The sequence below is a fragment of the Oncorhynchus masou genome, chromosome 30 (assembly GCF_036934945.1).
Source record: "Oncorhynchus masou masou isolate Uvic2021 chromosome 30, UVic_Omas_1.1, whole genome shotgun sequence".
NCBI classification, from domain to species: Eukaryota; Metazoa; Chordata; class Actinopteri; order Salmoniformes; family Salmonidae; genus Oncorhynchus; species Oncorhynchus masou.
In genome coordinates this window covers 48,142,156-48,169,271 of record NC_088241.1, presented here as the reverse complement: position 1 = coordinate 48,169,271, position 27,116 = coordinate 48,142,156, and the positions used below count along the sequence as shown (strand labels likewise).

At 41.0% G+C, this 27,116-nt stretch overlaps 1 protein-coding gene across 1 annotated transcript; it reads left to right on the top strand.

The window, feature by feature from the left end:
* Window positions 1-10,920: 10,920 nt before the first annotated feature.
* LOC135522690 (ATP-binding cassette sub-family D member 3-like) lies at window positions 10,921-24,570 on the top strand. The gene is made up of 20 exons (XM_064949196.1): window positions 10,921-11,176; window positions 12,673-12,709; window positions 12,806-12,907; window positions 13,629-13,717; window positions 14,650-14,719; window positions 15,316-15,413; window positions 15,598-15,721; window positions 15,935-15,991; window positions 16,076-16,218; window positions 16,561-16,630; window positions 16,778-16,847; window positions 17,066-17,255; window positions 17,487-17,651; window positions 17,818-17,881; window positions 18,203-18,280; window positions 18,477-18,542; window positions 18,698-18,907; window positions 19,062-19,166; window positions 19,410-19,466; window positions 23,435-24,570. Exons 1-20 carry the CDS (start codon window positions 11,067-11,069, stop codon window positions 23,510-23,512), a joined length of 1,983 nt encoding a protein of 660 aa, XP_064805268.1. The 5' UTR covers window positions 10,921-11,066; the 3' UTR covers window positions 23,513-24,570.
* Window positions 24,571-27,116: the final 2,546 nt, after the last annotated feature.

Here is a 27,116-nt window from a genome sequence, read left to right as displayed (position 1 = left end):
AATTAACGGCAACATTTTCTTGTTTTTTTTTTATTTAGCTACACTCAGACATAATTTACAAAAGAAGCCTGTGTGTTTAGTAAGTCCATCAGATCAGAGGCAGTCTCCATACTAAAATCCCTTATCTTCATGGACAGATTTTGGACGGAAGTAAACCCTCTCGCTTCGCCTCTTCTGGGATCGACAGTATAGCCACTACCCATCATGCTAATCGATGCTCACGAGGGAGAATGGCGGAAGCAGATACTGAGTTTGAATCTGTTAAAATGCAGTCAAGTAAGCCTACTGCTCATGGCGCAACTACTTCACAGTTAAAGTAGTAGGAGTGCAGTTCGGGGATATGAAGATTTACCTGGGAGATCCGTTTAATGTTACCAACATGGTGAAGAAAGTGTTGGGTACTGTGGAATCTGGGAGGGTGACCAGAGGTCCGTTTGATGTTACCAACATGGTGAAGAAAGTGTTGGGTAATGTGGAATCTGGGAGGGTGACCAGGCTCAGTCGGTAGAGCATGGCGCTTGCGACGCCAAGCGTCGTGGGTTCGATTCCCGCTGGGGCCACCCATATGTAAAAGTAGTGGCCCCAGCCGACTTGTAAGTCGCTTTGGACAAAAGCGTCTGCTAAATGGGATATATTATTATTATTAATTTCTTTATGGCTGAACAAAAGGAACGCATGTTGCGCCTCACCAGAATCAAGGGCACCAATCAAGGACGTGAATTCTGGAGTCTCTGTGGAAGATGCCTTAATAGAAAATGACTTGGGTAAAAGTGAAAGTCACCCTGTAATATACTACTTGAGTAAATGTTTAAAAAAATCTCTGTGGAAGTCGGGGTTGAGAAGATGAAAATTCCTGGAGTAGTTGGGGCTCAACGATTGACGCGTATGTTCAATGGAAAGAAGATAGTGAGAACGTGTTACTGTTTTTTGAAGGGTGAAAGAGGCTGTTCAGTGTGTCCGTCTCTTATGCCAAGGCAGCGAGAAAAGTTAAAGAATATTCTAGTGCTTCTGTTGCCATGGAGACACCACATTCCAGTGCCGTGGGTGCCATTTGCAAGGTGCAGGACCCAGGTACCCTTTTCTTGAAGGAAGTAGATTTTGGGGCATTTATTGCTATGGTGAGAAACTGCACTGCAGGAGTGGATAAGAACTCAAGAAAGATACAATATCATTGTAACTGCAGCTGAACGCTTCTTGAGAATGAAGGATGTAATGGGTGAGGAGCTGCATGGTGGACTGACTGCAAGTAGCATCCTCTCAGGTCACTGGATCTGAGTAGAGCTCTGAGTGGATTTTATTTTATTTTTTGATTATTTTTTAATTATTTATTGAATATTTGATACATACAATATACTTGTAGTGAAGCTGCTCAATAACTACATCATACCAGTCATCCAACAAATTCCCATTCAGAGCGACACACAGAAGCACCCAGGGTCAAAGCCCAACTCAAGGGCATGTTGACCGATCTACCACCAGGCCAAAAAACGTGAACCCGAACCCTCCAAGCTCCCCCCACGGTTCCCCAATAGCTGTCCCTCAACCATTCGAGACCCCTCCCACAGTCCCCCCAAGGAAGAAAATCAAATCAAAAATACAATTCATTCCATTCCCCACCCCCAAGAACCCCCCAATGCACCAACAACCAAGAGAATGAACTAAAGAGAAAAGGAAAAGACAGAAGAAAACAGCAAACAACAATGGAAAAAACATTTATTTAAATTAATATAAAACAAAGGACATCAAGGACAATTAAAATCATAACAGCAATCCCAACTGTATATGTTTGAGTGCGTGTCTGGCATTATTACATGTATGTGTGTGTTCTTGTATGTGTTTATTTGAATGAGAGTGTGTGTATATGTATGTGTACAAACACCTGCACGGCATCAGCCTCAGGCAAACCGGCATTAGTTGTAAAAACACTGCCACCTAGTGTCATTCAAATGTACTTTTTATTATGTTTTGTTTTAACTATTTTCATTCTATCTATTCTAATATCATTCTATCTCTCACAACAACTCCACTCCCACTTGTCTCCAATTCCACATAACAACCCTCAGCTTCCCTCAGCCCATCCCATATATCTCTGCTGGCCACCCACTTTGGGTTTCTACGCAACACATATCTTTCAGCTATGCTGTGATGTATAACATACAATTTCAATCTATCTAATCGAATAGAATCCACAGATTGCGAGTTGAAGATAAATACTTTAAATAAGAGGAGTAGTATATTAGTAATTGACTGACCCGGTCTCTCCAGATCTCCTAACAGTACTATTTCTAGGGTCAATTTTAGATCAATGCTATGCATTTTCAGCCATTCCTGAACCTGAGACCAGAAACAGGCTACCTGAGGACAATACCAACATAAATGGTCTATTGATTCTGTATCCTCACAACAAAATCTGCAGAGCTTCGATGATTTTATGCCCCAAATATTCAACATTTTGTTGGTGGCAAGAATTCTACATAATAAGTTTAGCTGAAAAGCACGAAGTCTTTAATCTTGCATTGTTTTATATATCAACTCACACACCCTGTAGCATGGAATCGGTACATCAAAAATCTCTTCACAACTATTTTGCAATCTGTATGGCACAGTTGTCAATATCCTGGTCCTCAAATGAAACTGGTATACTTTCCAATTTAAACTATTTTTTATTCATCTGCCAGTTTCGATCCTTTATATTGGGCAGACAGACCAGTTCCCTACCTCCTCCTGCTGCCACCCGCCTCCTCCATTTTTGGGACAATGCTATAATCAATTGGTTGTACTCTTGGATTGAGCAGACCTTTCCGTACAATTGTGATGACTCCATGAAGAACATAACTCTACCATTCTAATTTACAATATAATTTAAGAACAAATTACCCTTTTCAAACTTCTTTCCCATAAATACTGGTATTTTATCAACCAGCACATTTGATTTCAGCCATAATATTTGTTGTAATATTTGTTCTATCTTTTCAGGGGGATGAAATTGAAATTGTAGCCAGCTCTGAAATGCTTGTTTGAAAAATGGTAAAGTGCTCTGAGTATATTTGGATGATTTTTGTTTTTGTTTTGTGTTTTGTTTTTCGGATTTTTGAGCAGATTCAACGTTTTAGTTTATTGGCCCTCTTTTTTATTTCCCGCATCCAGTAGTGGGCAGCAATGCACCGTTTCCAGTGACGTCCGCCCTAAAACCAGTTTGCCAACATAGGGACGTTGTCGCTAGATTTCTAAGGTTTTCAGAGCCCTCCAGCAACTTTTATTGGTGAAAGAGTATACAGTGTTACTGTAAGTCTGCCACAGCGACTTTGGATTGATTTTGCGACTTCCCTGTTTGTGTGTATGTGGCCGCCTGGCTGAGTCCTGCTGGACTGCTCCCTCTCTGTGCCTCCGCCTCCACCTGCTGCTGCGTGAGTGCACCTGTCACTTGCGACCCTTCCCCCGCCTCTCTTCACTCTCCACTCTCTCCCCCGCCTCTCTCCTCTCTACTCTCTCCCCTACTTCTCTCCACTCTCCATTCTCTCCCCAGCTCTCTCTTCTCTCCACTCTCTGTATGTGGCTTCTATGAAAGTGACCTGTGTTTGCATGTGATCAGGGGTACATTCATTCCGCCAATTCTGTTGAGAAATGTTTCTTAAACAGAAGCAAACAGACGAAATGGTGATAAACATACCTGAATTTGTCCAATCTCTGACTTGCAACTGTTGGACTGATGATTACACCCTAGATCAGCCAGATGCAGCCTTTATTTCTCAAATTACTTTGTAAACTTTCATTCATAGGCTAGGTTGTAGCAACCTCATGATGGGTGTAGGGAAAAATGTTGTATCGTGTAGTAGCCTAAACCTATCGATGTTACATTGAGCTGGGCGAATGGAATTTGAATGACAGTCATCCAATATGCTGTATTAGAAAAAAGGCCATGCTCATAAAATCATTGTCCTCCCTCATCTTAACCGCCACTGGCATATACCTGTCATTAAAAATATGAACGCATGTAGACCGCTGATTGGCCAGCTCATCCTCCTCAGGACAATGACGTCATCCTCTATGTGGAAATAGCAAGCATTCTTTTACATTTTCTTTTCACCAATGTATGCACTGACCTCAAATACGAGTATAGTATGAGTCAACAACATTATTTGGGTATGAGTTAACAAAATATGAACTTTTAAAAGTGAGTTTTCCCTGTACAATTACTATATAACAGCAAACCTTTCCATCTGCCCAATGGCAAAATGTGTAGAATTGCAGGAAATTAGCTTTAAAACAGCAGAATGTCCTTGTTTTTCCATGAAAACATACATTAAATTAGTTGCAAAATGAATAGGAAATACAGTCAAGACGTTGACAAGGTTATAATAATGATTTTGAATTGAAATAATAATTGTGTCCTTCAAACTTTGCTTTCATCTAAGAATCCTCCATTTGCAGCAATTACAGCCTTGCAGACCTTTGGCGTTCTAGTTGTCAATTTGTTGAGGTAATCTGAAGAGATTTCACTCCATACTTCCTGAAGTTGGATAAGTTGGATTGGCTTGATGTGCACTTCTTACGTACTGTAACGGCTTTCGTCTGGTGGAAGAGAAGCGGACCAAAATGCAGCGTGGTGGTTATTCATGTTCTTTAATTAAAAGGAACTCAACATGAAATAACTAAACAAAACAATAAATGTGTGAAAACCTATACAGCCTATCTGGTGACAATAAACACAGAGACAGAAACAATCACCCACGAAATACTCAAAGAATATGGCTGCCTAAATATGGTTCCCAATAAGAGACAACGATAAACACCTGCCTCTGATTGAGAACCACTCCAGACAGCCATAGACCTTGCTAGATAACCCCACTAAGCCACACACCCAACACCCCACAAAACCCCAAGACAAAACACACCACAATAAACCCATGTCACACCCTGGCCTGACCAAATAAATGAAGACAAACACAATATATTACGACCAGGGCGTGACACGTACCATAAGGTCAAGCTGCTCCCACAACAGCTCAATGGGGCCATTACATGATAGACAGAATACCAGCTGACTACTTCTTCCCTAAATAGTTCTTGCATAGTTTGAAGCTGTACTTTGGGTCATAATTTCCACTGGATGTCAGAAGGTGAATTCACCAATTTGTAAGTCGCTCTGGATAAGAGCGTCTGCTAAATGACTTAAATGTAAATGTAATAATCCTGTTGTAGGACGAAATTGGCTCCATTTCCGCTCCGTCCACAGGGTATGGTATGGCGTTGTGAAATGGAGGGATAGCCTTTCCTTCTTCAAGATCCATTTTACCCTGTACAAATCTCACACTTTACCAACACCAAAGCACCGAGCACTCTTCCAGCATATTTTCATTTTTTTCTGTGTCTCACAAATGTTCTTTGTGATCCGAACACAAACTTAGATTTGTCTGTTCATAACACTTTTTTCCAATCTTCCTCTGTCCAGTGTCTGTGTTCTTTTTCCAGTCTTAATCTTTTCTTTTTATTGGCCAGTCTGAGATATGGCTTTTTCTAAGCAAATCTGCTTGGAAGGCCAGCATCCCGGACTCGCCTCTTCAGTGTTGACATTTAGACATTGAGTCTTTTGTGGGTACTATTTAATGAAGCTGCCAGTTGGTGACTTGTGAGGCATCTGTTTCTCAAATTAGACACTCTAATGTATTTGTCCTCTTGCTCAGTTGTGCACCCGGGCCTCCCACTCCTCTTTCTATTCTGGTTAGAGGCAGTTTGCGCTGTTCTGTGAAGGGAGTATAACAGGTAGGGGCACTTGATTCAGCAGCCCTAGCGCTGTTGGTGGTAGGTGCACTTGATTCAGCAGCCCCCGTGCTGTTGGTGGTAGGGGCACTTGATTCAGCAGGCCTAGTGCTCTTGGTGGTATGGGCACTTGATTCAGCAGCCCTAGTGCTGTTGGTGGTAGGGGCACTTGATTCAGCAGCCCTAGTGCTGTTGGTGGTAGGGGCACTTGATTCAGCAGGCCTAGTGCTGTTGGTGGTATGGGCACTTGATTCAGCAGGCCTAGTGCTGTTGGTGGTATGGGCACTTGATTCAGCAGCCCTAGTGCTGTTGGTGTTAGGGGCACTTGATTCAGCAGCCCTAGTGGGGTCTACAGTAAATCACGGACTATAAGAATAAATCCAGCTCAGTCACGAACCAGGATGTCTTGCTCCCAGGCAGACTAAATAACTTTTTTGCCCGCTTTGAGGACAATACAGTGCCACTGACACGGCCTGCAACGAAAACATGCAGTCTCTCCTTCACTGCAGCCGAGGTGAGTAAAATATTTAAACGTGTTAACCCTCGCAAGGCTGCAGGCCCAGACGGCATCCCCAGCCGCGCCCTCAGAGCATGCGCAGACCAGCTGGCTGGTGTGTTTACGGACATATTCAATCAATCCATATCCCAGTCTGCTGTTCTCACATGCTTCAAGAGGGCCACCATTGTTCCTGTTCCCAAGAAAGCTAAGGTAACTGAGCTAAACGACTACCGCCCCGTAGCACTCACTTCCGTCATCATGAAGTGCTTTGAGAGACTAGTCAAGGACCATATCACCTCCAACCTACCTGACACCCTAGACCCACTCCAATTTGCTTACCGCCCAAATAGGTCCACAGACGACGCAATCTCAACCACACTGCACACTACCCTAACCCATCTGGACAAGAGGAATACCTATGTGAGAATGCTGTTCATCGACTACAGCTCGGCATTTAACACCATAGTACCCTCCAAGCTCGTCATCAAGCTCGAGACCCTGGGTCTCGACACCGCCCTGTGCAACTGGGTACTGGACTTCCTGACGGGCCGCCCCCAGGTGGTGAGGGTAGGCAACAACATCTCCACCCCGCTGATCCTCAACACTGGGGCCCCACAAGGGTGCGTTCTTAGCCCTCTCCTGTACTCCCTGTTCACCCACGACTGCGCGGCAACGCACGCCTCCAACTCAATCATCAAGTTTGCGGACGACACAACAGTGGTAGGCTTGATTACCAACAACGACGAGACGGCCTACAGGGAGGAGGTGAGGGCCCTCGGAGTGTGGTGTCAGGACAATAACCTCACACTCAACGTCAACAAAACTAAGGAGATGATTGTGGACTTCAGGAAACAGCAGAGGGAACACCCCCCTCTCCACATCGATGGAACAGTAGTGGAGAGGGTAGTAAGTTTTAAGTTCCTCGGCATACACATCACAGACAAACTGAATTGGTCCACTCACACAGACAGCATCGTGAAGAAGGCGCAGCAGCGCCTCTTCAACCTCAGGAGGCTGAAGAAATTCGGCTTGTCACCAAAAGCATTCACAAACTTCTACAGATGCACAATCGAGAGCATCCTGGCGGGCTGTATCACCGCCTGGTACGGCAACTGCTCCGCCCACAACCGTAAGGCTCTCCAGAGGGTAGTGAGGTCTGCACAACGTATCACCGGGGGCAAACTAGCTGCCCTCCAGGACACTTACACCACCCAATGTTACAGGAATGCCACAAAGATCATCAAGGACAACACCCACCCGAGCCACTGCCTGTTCACCCCGCTATCATCCAGAAGGCGAGGTCAGTACAGGTGCATCAAAGCTGGGACCGAGAGACTGAAAAACAGCTTCTATCTCAAGGCCATCAGACTGTTAAACAGCAACCACTAACATTGAGTGGCTGCTGCCAACACACTGACTCAACTTCAGCCACTTCAATAATGGGAATTGATGGGAAAGGATGTAAAATATATCACTAGTCACTTTAAACAATGCTACCTAGTATAATGTTTACATACCCTACATTATTCATCTCATATGTATACGTATATACTGTACTCTATCATCTACTGCATCCGTATGTAATACATGTATCACTAGCCACTTTAACTATGCCACTTTGTTTACATACTCATCTCATATGTATATACTGTACTCGATACCATCTACTCTATCTTGCCTATGCTGCTCTGCACCATCACTCATTCATATCTTTATGTACATATTCTTTATCCCCTTACACTGTGTATAAGAAATTAGTTTTGGAATTGTTAGTTAGATTACTTGTTGGTTATTACTGCATTGTCGGAACTGGAAGCACAAGCATTTCGCTACACTCGCATTACCATCTGCTAACCATGTGCATGTGACAAATAAAATTTGATTTGATTTGATTTGATTTAGTGCTGTTGGTGGTAGGCGAACTTGATTCAGCAGCTCTAGTGCTGTTGGTGGTAGGGGCACTTGATTCAGCAGCCCTAGTGCTGTTGGTGGTAGGTGCACTTGATTCAGCAGGCCTAGTGCTGTTGGTGGTAGGTGAACTTGATTCAGCAGCCTTAGTGCTGTTGGTGGTAGGGGCACTTGATTCAGCAGCCCTAGTGCTGTTGGTGGTAGGTGAACCTGATTCAGCAGCCCTAGTGCTGTTGGTGGTAGGGGCACTTGATTCAGCAGCCCTAGTGCTGTTGGTGGTAGGCACACTTGATTCAGCAGCCCTAGTGCTGTTGGTGGTAGGTGCACTTGATTCAACAGCCCTAGTGCTGTTGGTGGTAGGCGCACTTGATTCAGCAGCCCTAGTGCTGTTGGTGGTAGGCGCACTTGATTCAGCAGCCCTAGTGCTGTTGGTGGTAGGCGCACTTGATTCAGCAGCCCTAGTGCTGTTGGTGGTAGGTGCACTTGATTCAGCAGCCCTAGTGGTGTTGGTGGTAGGCACACTTGATTCAGCAGCCCTAGTGCCAGGAAGGTAAAGTGTTCCCATTTTGAACAATTTCATGTGTCTGAATGTAGAATCAAGTGCACTTATGGGCCTACCGCTGGTCAATCAGATAGCTCAGATCACCGTGTCTGCACGGTTTCCTCGAGCCACAGACTGTAAAAAGAAGCCTCACCTCAAACACACAGCAAAGTTGATACTGTGAGATTTAAAAACTTTCATACAATGACTTGAGAGAGACTCAACGAATACGAATTTTGATGAGTAAGTTCATGTTGAAATTGTTATTCATTACTGTCAACACTTTGTTCAACACTTTTATAAGCCATAAAATGTGCATTCTCACTACTTCCACTCATGCTACAACCAGCACTGCAGCTGCAATGAATATGTAAATATGCAAAGTGCTGCGTTGTTATTATTAGTGGCTTGTGTCTTTTTTTATATCTAGGAATATTTCAATATCTCTGGTCATAGGAGTAACAACATGAATTGGTGCATGAGGCAGAAATAATGCAGTCCAACTTGAGTTTCACCATCAGCTGGAAGACTGTGTCAAAGACAGTACATTCTGAAGATGGGCAAAAACTGCAAGTGCTGGTTAAATGTTTTATATTTTTTATTTTGGGGGGGGGGTGTTGAAGTGAGGAAGAGGATTATTTAAGAGACTGTTTGAAGAGGTAGGGTTTCAGATGTTTTTGGAAGATGGGCAGGGACTCTGCTGTCCTAGCTTCAGGGGGAAGCTGGTTCCACCATTGGGGTGCCAGGATAGAGAAGAGCTTGGAATGGGCTGAGCAGGAGCTGCCCTCCCAAGACACCTGAGGTTCCAGAACGGAGTGCTTCTCTAACCCCAAACCCCGGCCTAGTCTGCTTCGCAAGTCTTCCCAGAAGTCTTGCGATGTTGCGCCTCTGGGATTAGAAACTCTGTGACTGTGTCCCCTATTCTCAGCGGAGGGAGGGAGAGTGGAGAGACGGTGAGTCGTGTGAGGCACGGTGCTCCCTCCATCAATCTGGTAAAAAAGGCCATCAGTCCAGTAATTTAAAAAAATAAAAGATATCCCACTCACTCAGCTGTTCCTCACAAGTAATACAAATGATTACCAGTGTGATCAGATAACTACATTTTTTAATTATAATTTTGAAATGGTCTGAAAAGAACAACATGTATTGGGCCTATAGCCACCTGCACAAACCTCATTGCTGCAGAACTGCTTTTAAGTGGTTAATGTTGCATAGGCTTACGTTTTTTTAAGTCATATTTAAAAAACAATCTGAGCTGTAGATCTCGGCTTGCATTTTGACTGAGAAACGGTTGGTGACCACTGCCCTACATACTGGTCTTATCAAGAAGAAAAAAATCTGTCAGGGGAGGTTCTCTTCTGCACTGTTCAACCAATCCAGTTAATGTGGAGGAGGAGTTAAGATGGAGTGTTACCACAGAGTTTCTAAACCCAGAGGCGCAACATCGTGAGACTTCCGTCAACGCTTGTGAAACAGACCAAACAGACTAGGCGGGGGGGTTGGAATTTGAGAAGTCAATGAGAGAAGTGAAAATGGCTTCCTTAGTTGTTTTCTCGAAATCTAAAGGCATAACCTAGATTCTAGCACATGTCTTAAAGCTGCAATAGGTAATTTTTTGGGTGAACTGACAAAATTCACGAAGAAATTTACAGATCTGTGATTCTCATTGAAAGCAAGTCTGTGTGCGCTATTTCTATGCTTCCTGTTTTTAAGTTTTGTCTTTGCATCTTCTGCTTTTGGTTTTATACACCTGCTTCAAACAGCTGAAAATACAATATTTTTGGTTATGGAAATCATATTTCACAACGGTTAAGATGGTACAATGATTATCTACACTATGCTTGTTTGTTTTGTCACATAAACTGAAAATAGGCAAACTATTAGAATTTTTGAAATTTTAGAAAATAGCGGAGAGATTCCTGCATAGTGCAACTCTAAGTAGTTGAACATGTTATTACTATAACCTAGTGAAAGTGACAAACTGCCACGTTTTCATTTTTGTCAAAAAAAGATTTATAGCGAACGAGTGCCTTTGATATGAAGGCCTGCACATGCTCAGTTTGGCGCGAGATGAGTTATAGACCCGGATATGTGTTTCTACTTGACACTATAAGTGTGATCTGGTATTTCTATTAGAGAAGCAGTTGCAGCCTATCTTCATACTGTACTGTCTTTGGTGTCACCTTGTTAATATTCAAAAGCGGAATTCACTTCACAGGCTCTCTTTCCATTTCCCCTGAAAACCGGAACATCCGGTTGTTGGGGACTTGGCAGAGAGGCTACAAATGGAGCAACCTACAGTTACTTTCCTTGAAATATAGTTGCCAACTCTGCGGCTCAGCTGGTACTCTAGGAAACATGGCAGCCGTCAGTAAATATTTTACAGTTAAAAACTCCTCGATAGCTGGGGGAGTCCTACTCGCTTTATGCATCCTGAAGCAAAGAAGAAGAGGAGGCAAGTCAGGCAGGTATGTTGCTGAATAAATTATAATCTTGGTTGTACTTTAATTGTGCATTGCTAGAGTGCCCATGCCACCAGTTCTTGACTGAGGTAAAAGGAGTTTTATATTGGATATTCAGTGGATAATCTTTTTTCTCTATATTGAACTAATTATGCCATGACTATGAAAATGTTATATTCTGAATCAGGGGTGGATGGAAAACAATCCACTCAACCTTTTGTTGTTATAAAAAAAAATCAGTTTCCTGATTTCAATCTTCAATAGATCTTACACAGAGCGTGTCATGATTATGAAAATCGTTATGTTCTGAATCAGGGGAGAATGGACAGAAATCCAGTTCATTTGTATTTATTATAATTTTTTTCCACTTTCAATCTTCAATAGTTCTTACAAAAACGTGCCATGACTATGAAAATTACATATTCCAAATTAAATGGAGGATGGAGAAAAATACCAGTTTTTTTTGTAGTAGTTGAAATGTGATTATGATTTTTTTGGGGTGGATTATTTATATTTTTAGGGTGGCTTTAAATATTCAAAAGCACTCTGCTTCGAAATGCTCGTTTTAAGGTGGACCTAATCACTGCAGGTGGTGTTGCAGCCAGAGTGAATGGGTCCGTTCATTAATCACTCTCCTGATCCCACCCCAACAACCTGCCTCTTTAAGAGAAAGAGACAATCTCAAAAGCAGTTAGTTATTTTTGAAAAAATATCAACATTTCAAACCAAAAACAATATGTGGATTGTTCTCCATCCTCCCATTTCAGAATATATATATTTTTTATAGTCATGGCACGCTTTGTGTAAGAACTATTGAAGTCCGAATATCCAATATAAAACAAATTTTACCTTGGTGTGTTCTTGTATCACAGAACTTGTGGCCAGCAATCCAAGTTAGACAGAATTATTGAATGTCCAATTTCACAGATGTAATGTAATTAAATCTGAAAGTCAGTGATGTATTGCAGTTATATAATATTGCGGTTATCCATAACAGACAAGGGTTGATTCAAATGGGGTGGCAGGGTAGCCTAGTGGTTAGAGCATAGGACTACTAACCGAAAGGTTGCAAGTTCATATCCCAGAGCAGACAAGGTACAAATCTGTCATTCTGCCCCTGAACAGACAGTTAACCCATTGTAGGCCATTCTCATTTGCAAACAGTATAGGTCTTCATAGCCTGGGTCAGCAGGATAATTGGGGCAAATGTTGATATATTTGGCAACAAAGACAACACTGTCAGTTTTCCCGCAAGATACAATGACTCTTATTAGCAGCATGCTGCCTGTCAGTAACATATTGACAGTTACAAATTGCTAATTCATTTCAGGTTAAATGCTGTGTCAAGACTCCTTGTGACCTTAGTTTAGCCTACACAACATACACTTGGTTTATTATGGTCATGATGAAACTAATGTTACCTTGGTACTGTGTTGCTATCCTGATGTCCCAGATGTCTGTTGGAACATTGTATCTGACTATGTGCCCTATGTCTTTTACAGTACAAAAGTGGGCTCAGAACTGGTGTTGAGCAATGAAGTAAGTATGTAAGTGCATCAACAAATGTATAAAATATCCAACTACATGTCATTGTCACATTTGTCCCCAACAACTGCTTTGGCTCTATTTGTGCAGGACAAAGCAGCTAAGAAAGACCGGGCGGCGGTGGACTATGTCTTCTTCCTCAGAATCAGCAAGATCCTCCGGATCATGGTGCCTCGATGGTTCTGCAAAGAGGTGAGCCTCGTGGTTGGGTTGTTTTGTTGCAGAAAATATGGTCAACAATTGCACATATTTGAGCAAAAAACAAGATCTTAGTATTTCCCAATGGCTTATTATAGGGCCATTATTAAGTCATCTGAATAATAATATTAAGTGGATGTCTTTGTAAATGTATGTTCGGTTGCGTCACATCATGATAAGCATTGAACCTTGAAGTAATCAATATATGTGGGAACAGGCGATACCCTTGCCTTGTAAAGACGGATATGTGTTCCTTCGTTGCATCACTTTTACCCCACAACTTATCTCTTTCTCTATGCGTGCGCGTCTCAACGTGTTCGACAATATTGTCTAAACTTGTGTGTTCTACAAAACCAATGGAGCCTAGACATTGACCTTATATACTGATCCGTTTGTTTGATAAGCCAAGGTTGCGATGACATGACATCTGTTGGGTGTATCAGAGTTGATCCTCTATAGAACTCATTTAACTCTAATAAGATGGAAATACTGGTCATGTTGTTAGTTAAGGACAGGCCCATTCTACATTTGAACTGCCATGTTTTACTCATTCATTTTTTTAAATTAGTTTGCACACATTACTTACAATACAACATGAGATTGACTTGTTTATGAACATTGTATTGTTTAATCTGAGGGATTTGCTCATCTGGTGTTGTCTGTTCCCCACCTGTCCTGCACCACTTCTCTATTCCCTCCGTTGTTATCACCCCAGACTGGATACCTTCTCTTCATCGCTGCTATGCTGGTGACCCGGACATACTGTGACGTATGGATGATCCAGAACGGAACCATGATTGAAAGGTTAGAACCATAGAGCTATAATAGTGTTCTATTACCAGTTCTACGGTTAGAACACTGACTTTCCATGTGACTTGTTAGGCTGCTTCACTATGACTGTTAACCAGATCATGACAGCCAATGAGTTTGGTGGTGGAAGTGTTGAAAGGGTTAAAATATTATGGTCCGGTTCCCCATACACAAGTTCAGCTTAGTACTGGAATAAGACTCATGTTCAATGGAGATAATAATTGTAGTGCTCTTTACTCCATGACTAGGCTTCGTCTGGGACTGGGAAACCAGCCCCATATCAAACAGTATTTATTTTCCTGCTCAGGAATTGATTGCTGTCTTTCAATCTCCCATAGTGGTATCATTAGCAGAGATCACAATCTGTTATTCCTACGTTGCTGTCATACCTTGGGTAACTCTCCACCACGTGATGGTTTTCATAGAACCCAAACCTATAAAACCGATAACCTGTGTTTTTCGTTGTTTGTTGCCTATTACAGTTAAGCTTTTCAGGCCAACATTTGTAAACTCAACATGACTAATTGCCATTGGCTGTTCCAACGCCAGTGTATCTATTTGTATAACAAATCATCCTTAATGTCAGAGCTCTGCTTCCATACAATCTCACGGCCAATGCAGCAAAACACTAGCTGGGCCGTATGTGAATGATCCTAAATCATCTTTATAAATTTGTTTGGTTGTTACTTTTTCTCCGCTCTCCATGACTTCTTGCTTTGTCACTGGATATGTACTCTATGTGGTTGAGCTAATGCCACTTTGCCTTGCCAATTACTATGACCGTCATGGCAGAGGAGTTGGGTAAAGCACAAGCAGATCTGAAGGAGGACAGAGGCTAATCACTGCCACTAATGTTGAGGTGAATCAATCGGACAACAGCTATCTGTCCCATGTTTGCTCATTCTTGTGCATGTTGTGGTTTGCAGTGCAATTATCGTTCGCAACAACGCCGATTTCAAGAACTACTTGTTCAAGTGTTGCAAAGCTATGCCAATTGTAAGTGTGTTTTTGGTATTTCATCGCATCCAAAATGTACATGAGTCTAGATGTCAATTGATATACTTGAGTCTGGTTTTAAATCTCATATTACAGTAGTGAGTTGATTGTATAACGAATAGTTTACAAATACCAGACTTCTGAATGTGCTACAGTAGTCCCACAGTACTTCTTTAGTGTTATAATTGTTCTTTTGGTGTAAATTCTCAGAGGTCTGATATCAACATGGCAATATACACGGAATATCAATTATTAACCTCTCTCTACTGTAATTCATCACTTACCAATACTAATGTATTAATAACCATATATTTAATTCAAACGTTGGCTGAAATACTGGATAATATGTTGTTCGTGTACATACATACACATAAGCTTGATATTCTGTTCAAATGTACTGTATCTTATTCGCTAGACACTTGGAATTTAATTTGCTCTGCGTGTTTTGTATAAAACAGTCCCTCTGCCCATTTAACGAACAAATCCAGATTTCATCACATGCATACTGTGCTTGGAGAACAGACACTGCAATAGGTTGTATTTTGATTAAGCTCTGATGGTAATAAAGAGTGTGTTTTGTGACTGTCCATTTCCAGTTTGCCTTGGTGAATAACCTCTTGAAGCTGGGTCTGAACGAGCTGAAGCTGAAGTTCAGAGAGAGGCTGACCAAACATCTCTACGACGAGTACCTCAAGTAAGCATTGTCTACTGCCTCATCTCAGAACCTTGATGTCTGGCTTTTTCGCAAACATTCCAATAGGGACTACAGATAAATAGTTATCTAACTAAATATGGTGCAATGGTATGTTGTACATGGTCCCTAACAATAAATAACAGCCAATCTACAAATGAACTCACTCAACATGTGCCATCCCCAGAGGATACACGTACTACAAAATGGGCAACCTGGATAACCGCATTGCCAACGCTGACCAGCTGCTGACTCAAGACGTAGAGAAGTTTTGTAACAGTGTGGTTGACCTCTACTCCAATCTCAGCAAGGTACAGTAGAGTTGACCTAAACCATAATTTTTACTACTGTTTACCTCTGTATTTGTGTGTGTGGTTCCAAGGTGTCTGGTGCGAATTTGTATAGTATTTGTAGAACATCTTAGTCAATCATTAACTTCTTGTGTAAATCATAATATTGCTGAAAACAAGCCATCAAGAAAGCTACGTTGTGTAAAATGCACACTTACTGCATCTCTCCTTTAGCCTCTCTTGGACATTGGACTGTACCTCTTCAAGCTGACGTCTTCCATCGGAGCCCAGGTGAATATATATACTCCGATTCCAGAGGCATCCAATAGATTCCATTCAGGTTTTAAGAGGATGTAATGTCATTGTTTCCCTCAGGGCCCATCAAGTATGATGGCCTACCTGCTGATCTCAGGCCTGTTCCTGACCAGACTGCGGAAGCCCATCGGTAAGATGACTGTCATTGAGCAGCGCTACGAGGGAGAGTACCGATACGTCAACTCACGACTCATCACCAACAGGTAAAGACCTGGATCTACACTGACTTTGTCATGGGTTGGCAATACAGTGTTTTCTGACTAAAGTAAAACCTGTTAAATAAATCCTCAGTCAAGGAGCGAGTTCTTTAAAAAAGAGAACTAACTTACAGTGGGGCAAAAAGTATTCAGTCAGCCATCAATTGTGCAAGTTCTCCCACTTAAAAAGATGAGAGAGGCCTGTTTTAGTATTTCTAATGAATTTATTTGCAAATTATGGTGGAAAATAAGTGTTTTGTTACCTACAAACAAGCAAGATTTCTGGCTCTCACAGACTAAATAACTTTTTGCCCCACTGTATGTTAAACATGTACTGTTTTGCCACAGTGAGGAGATTGCCTTCTACAATGGCAACATGAGAGAGAAACAGACGATTCATTCAACATTTAAGAAACTGGTAAGTACCATTAGTCCTTTGTTAGTAAGAGGGATATTAAAGATTTATTCGTTCACTTCCATCTCAACGAGCAAACTAATGATTGTGGTTGGAACTGTCTCTACAGTGTCTAATGTTGTGATACCTTTTTGTCTTCTATCTTCTCAGGTCGACCATTTGCACAAGTTCATCTTCTTCCGCTTCTCTATGGGCTTTGTAGACAGCATGGTCGCCAAGTGTAAGATCTGATGTTTTAAACCTACAGCTTATGATCATGTCCTCCGTTACATAGCCAGAGATATATAGCTGTCAGTCAACTTGCCATTGTCCAGACATCAAATTATTATTATTATTATTATTATTGCTTTGCTAGGCAACAACATAACATTGTTCAGTACAGAATTGGTTTTCCACCAGAGCTATGAGTCACATCTTGGGTCTCTTCCCCCCCTGCAGACATGGCCACCGTGGTGGGCTACCTGGTGGTGAGTCGGCCCTTCCTCAACCTGTCCGACCCCCGCCACATGAACAGCACCCAAGCTGAGCTGATGGAAGACTATTACCAGAGTGGCAGGATGCTGCTGAGTCTGGCCCAGGCTCTGGGAAGGATCGTACTAGCTGGCAGAGATATGACCAGGCTTTCCGGGTGAGACTTCACTCTTCCCAAAACACTGTGATCCCATCGCCAATTCCATTGAATCGATTTGAATTGATGACATTTAATCCGACGGCTTCTCCAGCCAGAGACCACATAACGGACATCACTCCCGTCTTTCCATGCCTTCACTCTACTCTTCCATCACGGCTCTTCATGCTTTCACTCCCAAGTGCTGTGTAGGTGGTCTTCTGCTATAGGCCTGTCTCTCCTTCCCAACAGGTTCACCATGCGTATCACTGAGCTCAGGCAGGTCCTGAAAGAACTGAACTCTGGGAAATACGAACGTACCATGGTCTCCCATCAGAACAAAGAATCATTAGGTGTAGAAAGAGTCACACTGGTCCCGGGCAGCGGACAGATCATCAACGTAGACCACATCATCAAGTATGTGTGACAATCCTCAGTGCATTGCTGTACATAATATTGGCTGCATGAAATCACTTTAATATTTTACTTTTACCTCACTGAAGTTGTCCAAAGCCAAGGTGTTTTCTGAGGTCTGAGCATGAATCGTCACTAAGAACAGTGTCTGACTGTGTTGGTGTTGCAGGTTTGAACACACACCACTAGCAACACCCAATGGAGATGTCCTGATCAAGGACCTGACCTTTGAAGTGGGCATCTCTTTCTTTCCTTTGTATATTTTATTTAACCTTTTTATTTTTGCGTGGTTAGTCTCACTGAGAACTCACAGGTCTCTTGCAAAATAGATGTTATGAGATGGTAAAGCTACCATGACTTTGGAGTCCCTCGCCAATGAATGTGTGCCAATTGTCTAGTCATTCAGTTGGACCTAAGTACACTCAAACAACTTAGACTTTAATGGGTGATGTTGAAGTGGTGTTGACATTCAAAGTTCGGAGGGCCACGCCGGATGTTACAATGAGGTTATATGCCCTCCCCGACACTCTCGCTTTCACTCTCTCTTTCTTCAGGTGCGGTCTGGTACCAACGTGTTAGTGTGTGGGCCCAATGGCTGTGGCAAGAGCTCACTCTTCAGAGTACTGGGAGAGGTGAAGAATTGTCTGTTTTTATGATCTTGTTCTATTTATTCATACTGACATGACTGTGTCTATGTAAGATAAGATGTGGCAATGGAATATCTTGTAATAATGGAAGTACTGCAACTAAGTCAAACATTTTGGTTCAAGTGTCTTAAGAGCACAGTAGGCCATGGAGGTAACATTAGGTGTGTTGTTGACTCTATAGCTCTGGCCTCTGTTCGGAGGGCAGCTGACCAAGCCTGAGCGAGGGAAGCTCTTCTATGTTCCTCAGGTAACTAAATGGACACTTTGAGTCTCTTATATTACGAATGTTATATTCTATTCCATGTTTTGGTAAATTGGCAGCCATATTGGCTCTACTGGAAGGCTGTTCCATCTTATTGTAGAGACAGTACATGACCCCTGACCTCTTCCATCTTAATGTAGAGACCCTACATGCCCATTGGCACGCTGAGGGATCAGGTGATCTACCCTGACACCTATGAGGAGCAAAAGAGGAAAGGCATCTCTGACCAGGTGCTGAAGGAGTACCTGGGCAACGTCCAGTTAGGTCACATCCTGGACAGAGAGGGGACTTGGGACACCGTGCAGGACTGGATGGATGTCCTCAGTGGAGGAGAGAAGCAGAGGATGGCGGTAAGACGTTTTCTTTTTTAAATTCTTTCTTCAGTTTTTAATCAAAGCTTTCTCAAGCTTACATCATCACATTCTAATTCAGTTTATTACAGAATTGGGTATCATAAGGTGATTGACTTTGTTTTGTATGTGTGATGTTTGTCTCTGTCTGTAGATGGCAAGGTTGTTCTACCACAAACCTCAGTTTGCCATCTTGGATGAGTGCACCAGTGCTGTGAGTGTAGATGTGGAGGACTTCATCTACAGTCACTGCAGAACGGTACGGATAGCCCCAACCCCCTCCAGCCTTTAATCTGGACTCTAAGCATGTACTGTGATAGGTCTGAGTGTTTGCTTCCATCTTTATACAACTTCAGTTTAATAAATAACAGCACACCTTACATACACGTTATGTCTGCAGCATAGTTCATATAGTTCCTCATGTAATTATTTGATCTGACAAGTGTTTGTGTTGTATCTTTTTGGCTCTTATCTTATGACTGGTTTGTTACTTTATCCACAGGTTGGCATCAGTCTGTTCACTGTCTCTCACAGAAAGTCTTTGTGGAAACACCATGAGGTAAGATGACATCCTTTCTGGAAACACTGTTACGTGGGTCTTTGTGGCTTCTGATGCGTCAGTGTACAGTATGTTGTTTTGCTGTGATACATCTGGGAGTTTTTATTGAGAAACTCCTTCAGGCAGTTTTCTAAGATGTAGCTTTTGTTTCATTTGTGTCATGTCAGTCAAAAGGTTTTGGTTAAATTCCCCTGGTAGTGTTTTTTTAATGGTGAGTTTAAGAACATTTAGTATGATAAATAGATTTGAATCTTGTATCTCATTATGGTGAAATAAGTTTAGCCAGTTATAATTGTAATGGCTTAGAAGATAATAAGAAAAAAATATCAATATTTACCTGGCTAAAAGCGAAGGAATATAATATATATTGTTCAAAGGAAACTAATTCAATTTGATCAAATTTTATATTAAAAAAAATAAGACATTGTAATAATAGTCATCTAATAAATATATATATATATACACTAAATTTGTAGCTTGGTCCTTTTTACAAATTTAGATGAAATTGTGTGGAAAAAGGACTGGAGGGACAAAATACATTTCTCCCATGGGCAATAAAATTCAAAAGGGGTGATGATATTCATTAACAGTAATTTTGATCCAAATGTGCGAATTGTCCAAACAGATCCTCCAGGTAGATGGATGTTTTTAAATGTTTTGAACCATGATGGGAGGTCATAATAAGGTTTTAAATACCTCATGAACTTAAGGAAGTCACCAATGTCATGGATATATTGGAATTAGTGGATAAATGGAGGCTTAAATAGCCTGACCAAGTGAGACATACACGATGGAGGCTCAGTCAAGCTAGTCGTCCTGACTACTTTCTTATGTCATTCTCTCTGGCACCAAAATTAACAAAGTGTTGATAGGGGACAGAATGCAGTCAGACCATCAAATAATTGGCATTATTATTATTATTTCCATGTGGATGACGATATTGGAAATTTTATCAAAGCCTATTGGATGATAACTTGTTTTTAACTAGGACAGAAGAATTTATAATTTACTTTTTCCAACGTAACATAGGTACAGCAGATCTCCTTATTGTATGGGACACTTTTAAATGTTCCTTTAGAGGCCATGCAATTCAGTACTCATCTCTTAAACAAAAGCAATGTAGGTCAAGGAGTCCACACAAACAAAGGAAATGCAAGGACTAACAGTACAGATAGTTAGCAATAAAAACTGTACCACAGAGGCTCAGAATAAGTTAGAGAAAAAAAACAAAAAGAAATGGAGGAACTTATTCAAGAAAGATCCAGTGTAATATATTGTAAAAAATAAAGCAAACTGGATGGAATATGGGGAAAAATGCACAAAGAATTCCCTGAAACTTGTTACAAATGACTGAGTCAACCATTATTCATAAAAAAAACATTTTGAAAGAGGAAGTAAAGTACTTTAAGCACATGTTTTCATTTGTCTCCTCCATCCCCACTAACCGACTCTAATTGTATGGATTTTTTCCCTATTAATAATGTAAAATGAACATCTGTACAGAAAGACTCATGTGAAGGCCAAATTACGGAGGAACATCTTGATGCAATTAAAGCCTTTAATTCCAGGAAAACTCCAGGACTGGATGGCATACCAGAGGAGTTCTACCAAACCATTTTGATATACATAGAGGACTGTTATTAGCATGTTTTAATCACTCCTATATAAATGGTAGATTATCGGACACTTAACAAGAAGGTCTGATATCATTATTACAACAAACAATTGGAGGCCTCTTACACTTCAGTGTTGTGATGCAAATGTTTTTAGCAAAATGCATAGCTGATTAAAAGGTTAAAAGGTTTTGCTGGATATTATTAATCCTAACAGGGTTTTTCACATGGACAATACATTGGATATAATATATGCCAAGTGTAAACAATAGAACACTATGAAACATCTGGGAAACCAGGCCTGGTATTCATAGCTGACTTTGAAAAGGTTTTTGATAGAGTACGAATGGAGTTTATATACAGTATAAATGCCTGGAATATTTCAATTGTGGAGAATCTCTTGGGTTAAAGTTATGTATGGTAACCCTAGGTGTAAATTAGTAAATGGCTACTTCTCAAAGTTTTAAACTTTCAAGAGGAGTAAAACAAGGTTATCCACTATCGGCATATCTATTTCTTATTGCCATTGAAATGTTAGCTGTTAAAATCCGACCTGGCAATAGTATCAAGGGGTTAGAAATCCACTGTACGCTGATGACTTTTCTTTTAAATCCACAATTTGGATCCTGCCACAGCCTCATCCTCAGGATAAGAGGATCTTGATACTTGTTCTAACCTCTCTGGATTACAACAAAATTATGTGTACTATATTACGTATTGGATCACAAAAAATACAACTTTTACATTACTGTGTAGTTTACCAATAAAATGGTCTTACGGTGATGTGGACATAGTCGGTATACATATCCTGAAAGAAAGAAACGATCTCACTCCAATACATTTAATAGAAAGTTACCAAAAATTGATAAAATCTTGCTACAATGGAAAGGAAAATACCTGTCTATTTTTGGAAAAATGCAAAAAATATTCCATTTGATTTGGAATGGCAAGTCAGACTAAATTAAAAAGTCTTATTTATATAATGAATTTTAATTAGGAGGGCAGATATTCTGAAATATTAAAGCATTTGACCTCTCACTAAAGGCATCAGTCATACAAAAGTTATACTTCATTCTGAACTGGTTCTCTAACAAATTAGTAGGAATATCGCACCCCATGTTCAAGAATGGCCCTTTTCCCTTTTATTCAGATTACAACCTCTCACTTTCGGTTATTTGAAAATGAAATCTCCAAAATATCACTTTTTTTTAAAGAAGCCATAGAAAGTTGGTTGCAATTTCAGTTTAATTCACCAGAAAAGAAAGAACAAATAATACCACAAATTTTGTGGTTTAACTCAAATATACTAACTGATAAAAAATAAAAATTCAATAAAAATTCAATACAATTTTAAAATTAAAAGTATAATCTTGGTAAATTATATCATAAATAGGACTGCTGGAATTATGTCACACAAGCAACTAACAAAAATATATGGTTCTACCCAAAAGTAGAACCTAATTGAAGCATTACCGCAAAATTGAAGAGGCAAGTGAAAGGGGGAAAAAGTAATGAACTTGTCTGTCGGCCATGCATTAAAGACCAAAATTGGTTAAAGAAAATTGTGATAAATATAAAAGTATACCAGTTTAATTTAAGGACTAAAAAGTTGGCAGCTGTGCCATATAGATTGCAAGGAAGTTGGGAAGTGATTTTCAATGTACCGATTCCATAGCACTATTGTTTTTATTTAAATTATTCTACAAAATTCTTCCAAACAAGAGAATGTTGTATGTATATATATATATATATATATATATATATATATATATATATATATATATATATATATATATATATATATATATATATATGGGGGCTCTGCAGAAAGCTGCAAGGAGACATAGTCATTAGATCATTTGTTTTGGTACTGTCCATATGTAGCTTGTTTCTGGTCGCAGGTCCAGGAATGGCTGAAGAATTGCAACATTTACCTGGAGCTAACTCTGCAGATAGGACTATCATGGGATTTTGAAAAGTCATAGTCAATCAATCACTAATATAATAATAATTTTACCAAAAATGTTCATCTGTAATTTAAAATCTATAGAAACTATGAGAATAGAAAGGTTCACAACTTTTGTGGAACAGCACAGTTAAAAAATATATGGCAACTAGAACTGGATGGACATCAGAAATAGATGGGAGAGGTTGAGGGTAGAGGAAGGACAGGACTTCAATTACATTGATGGAAGCTGCAATCTGCAATCTATCTGCAATATCAAAGCTGATCTACCCTACATTATTTTTGTAAATGGAGTGCACTGGTGTGGTTGCCTGGTTATGGAACCACACTTTGAAACCATTTTGCTGCCAGAAATACCCTTTGAATTTTTGTTTTGTAACTTCCTCCAGTACTACCTTCACATGGACGGAAGAGGGAACTACGACTTCAAACCTATCACTGAGGAGACCATAGAGTTCGGCTCCTAGAGGAGCGTCAACAACACACACACCATCCTCCGGCCTGAAGAAAGGCGCCCACTAATTCTGCACTTAAAACAAACCTAGACTACTGTTTTTAATCAATTGTAACCTCTTTTGTTGTTTTCTTTTGACAAGATGTATTTAAATGATCAGATATGTTAGTCTGGTTAAGTAAACATTTGTCAACGGTGATTGTATGTGTTTGTTAAACGCTCTACAACAACGCTTTCTTAGTGTCCAACAAGCTTTTTCTGCCCTTAACCTTGTTCTGAACACCTCCAAAACAAAGGTCATGTGGATTAGTAAGAAGAATGCCCCTCTCCCCACCAGTGTGATTTCTACCTCTGAGGGTTTAAAGCTTGAGGTAGTCACCTCATAGAAGTACTTGGTAGTATGGCTAGATGGTACACAGTCCTTCTCTCAGCACATATCAAAGCTGCAGGCTAAGGTTAAATCTAGACTTGGTTTCCTCTGTCGTAATTGCTCCTCTTTCACCCCAGCTGCCAAACTAATCCTGATTCAGATGACATTCCTACCCATGCTAGACTATGGAGACGTCATTTATAGACCAGCAGGTAAGGGTGCTCTCGAGCGTTTAGATGTACTTTACCATTCGGCCATCAGATTTGTCACCAATGCTCCTTATAGGACACATCACTGCACTTTATACTCCTCTGTAAACTTGTCATCTCTGTATACCCGTCGCAAGACCCACTGGTTGATGCTTATTTATAAAACCCTCTTAGGCCTCACTCCCCCCTATCTGAGATACCCACTGCAGCCCTCATCCTCATCCTCAACATATAACACCCATTCACATTCCAAAGGTCCCCAAAGCACACACATCCCTGGGTCGCTCCTCCTTTCAGTTTTCTGCAGCTAGCGATGTTGTCTTAGGTCTCTCTTTATGTAGTGTTGTGGTGTCTTTCTTGTTGTGATGTGTGTTTTGTCCTATTTTATTTTTAATCCCAGCCCCCGTCCCCGCAGGAGGCCTTTTGGTAGGCCGTCATTGTAAATAAGAATTTGTTCTGACTTGCCTAGTTAAATAAATAATTATATAAAAATATGACTTGTAATTTATGGTCCAAGTTAGCCTAGATGAATTATGATTGCACTATACACCTGTAAACTGAACCATGTTTGATAATAATTAATATGAGTTAGCTCATACAGATAACTGCACTGCCTAGGTGATGGGTTTAGTGATCCTGTAGGCAAGTAACTGAGGGAACGCAACAGTATAATCAATATCTTGTCTTTTGCTAAGAGCAATTTCTACCAAGGTATATGTACAGTTGAAGTCGGAAGTTTACATACATTTAGGTTGGAGTCATTAAAACTCGTTTTTCAACCACTCCCATCCAGACCCATTTGCGACCAAGCTTTAACTTCCTGACGGATGACTTGAGATGTTGCTTCAATATATCCACATCATTTTCCTGCTTTATGAAACCATCTATTTTGTGAAGTGCACCAGTCCCTCCTGCAGCAAAGCACCCACCACAACATGATGCTGCCAATCCCGTGGTTCGCGGTTGGGATGGTGTTCTTCGGCTTGCAAGGCTCACCCTTTTTCCTCCAAACATAATGATGGTCATTATGGCCAAACCTTTCTATTTTTGTTTCATCAGACTGGAGGACATTTCTACAAAAAGTATGATCTTTGTCCTCATGTGCAGTTGCAAACCGTAGTCTGGCTATTTTATTGCGGTTTTGGAGCAGTGGCTTCTTCCTTGCTGAGCGGCCTTTCAGGTTATGTCGATATAGAACTTATTTTACTGTGGATATAGATACTTTTGTACCTGTTTCCTCCAGCATCTTCACAAGGTCCTTTGCTGTTGTTCTGGGATTGACTTGCAGTTTTTGCACCAAAGTACGTTCATCTCTAGGAGACAGAATGCGTCTCCTTCCTGAGCGGTATGATGGCTGCGTGGTCCCATGGTGTTTATACTTGCGTACTATTGTTTGTACAGATGAACGTGGTACCTTAAGGTGTTTGGAAATTGCTCCCAATGATGAACCAGACTTGCGGAGGTCTACAAAAAAAATTCTGAGGTCTCGGCTGATTTCTTTTGATTTTCCCATGATGTCAAGCAAAGAGGCACTGAGTTTGAAGGTAGGCCTTGAAATACATCCACAGGTACACCTCAAATTGACTCAAATTATGTCAATTAGCTTATCAGAAGCTTCTAAAGCCATATAATTTCCTGGAATTTCCCAAGCAGTTTAAAGGCACAGTCAACTTAGTGTATGTAAACCTCTGACCCACTGGAATTGTGATACAGTGAATTATAAGTGAAATAATCTGTCTGTAAACAATTGTTGGAAAAATTACTTGTGTCATGCACAAAGTAGATGTCCTAACCGACTTGCCAAAACTATAGTTTGTTAACAAGAAATGTGTGTAGTGGTTGAAAAATGAGTTTTAATGACTCCAACCTAAGTGTATGTAAACTTCCGACTTCAACTGTATAATATTCAGATGAAGCTGCAGCTTGCCCCTCCGGGGTGAAATCGATCCATGTGATTTCCTAGCCTAGTTCCTGATCCGTTGGTACTGTCAAGGACCAGGCTATTCCTTATGGAGGAGAGAAACTCTGATCTGCTGTAGAGTAAAGGGGAAGTGAAGCCTGAAGCTCGAGACTCCCGTCCTCTCAGTGACTTCGTCCCAAATGGCTCCCTTTTCCATATATAGTGCACTACTTTTGTCCAGTGCCATCTAGTGGATCGGTGCCATTTGGGATGCTACCAAAGCGTTCCAGAGGAACAGCCTGAGCAAGGCTCTCGCCAGAATTACAAATCTTTCATTCCAAATAAGTACTCACTATGTGGTCGATATCTGTGCAGTGCTCAGGCGACCCCCTTCGAACACGACGTCTGTCTCTGAGGCACTACTTCCATTACTACAGTAATTCTCAGGCTGCGTGTAGCAGTATGTAGGCTTGGCACTTGATTACTGACTATTGATTTATGTGGAATTGTATGAAATGTGACATTGTATGAAATGTGTTACCCTTCCTTGTATCAGGATGGTGCACTTGATCAGCAGGCCCCAGAAGCCTTTTTTCTTGGCCCCTCACCGCTGCAGTGACTACTACCCAATAGTTGCCTCTGTTTTTCAGTGTAATATACTGTAACAGAGTACATTTTTTTACTGAACTGTAAATAAACAGCCTCTGCAGAACGCATGGTTTTATATGGGAGAGAGACTATGATATTGTGGCTTGACACTAAAAAGAGCATGGACCTGCAATAACTGTATCAACATAACATTTTCATTAAAAAGAGACTGTGACTGGACTAGACTGCCATATTATCACAGGGTTACATGGGGGAACGGGTGTTTAGTTGACTTATGTTCTACAAAGCCCATAGAGGATCTAGACTGTAAATAGGAGAAATGGGAAGGGCAGGTAGACAGTTTTTCAACCTTAATGCATTCTCTTTGGTAGGTAGTATGATTGAAGTCTGTGCTGGGGTCGCCTGATGGGAGGAGACAGAAACGTGTCAACCCTGATAGAGGCTGATACCTCTCTGGAGAATGTGGGTGAAAGGTTACCTTGGTCAGAGTTCAAACATATCGTCAGAAAATAACGTCCTCTGAATTAAC

Coding starts and splice junctions, on each gene's coding strand:
- LOC135522690 (XM_064949196.1), top strand. CDS start 11,067: ATGGCAGCCGTCAGTAAATATTTTACAGTTAAAAACTCCTCGATAGCT. Junction 11,177..12,672: donor AGAGGAGGCAAGTCAGGCAG/GTATGTTGCTGA, acceptor TGTCTTTTACAG/TACAAAAGTGGGCTCAGAAC. Junction 16,219..16,560: donor TCACGACTCATCACCAACAG/GTAAAGACCTGG, acceptor GTTTTGCCACAG/TGAGGAGATTGCCTTCTACA.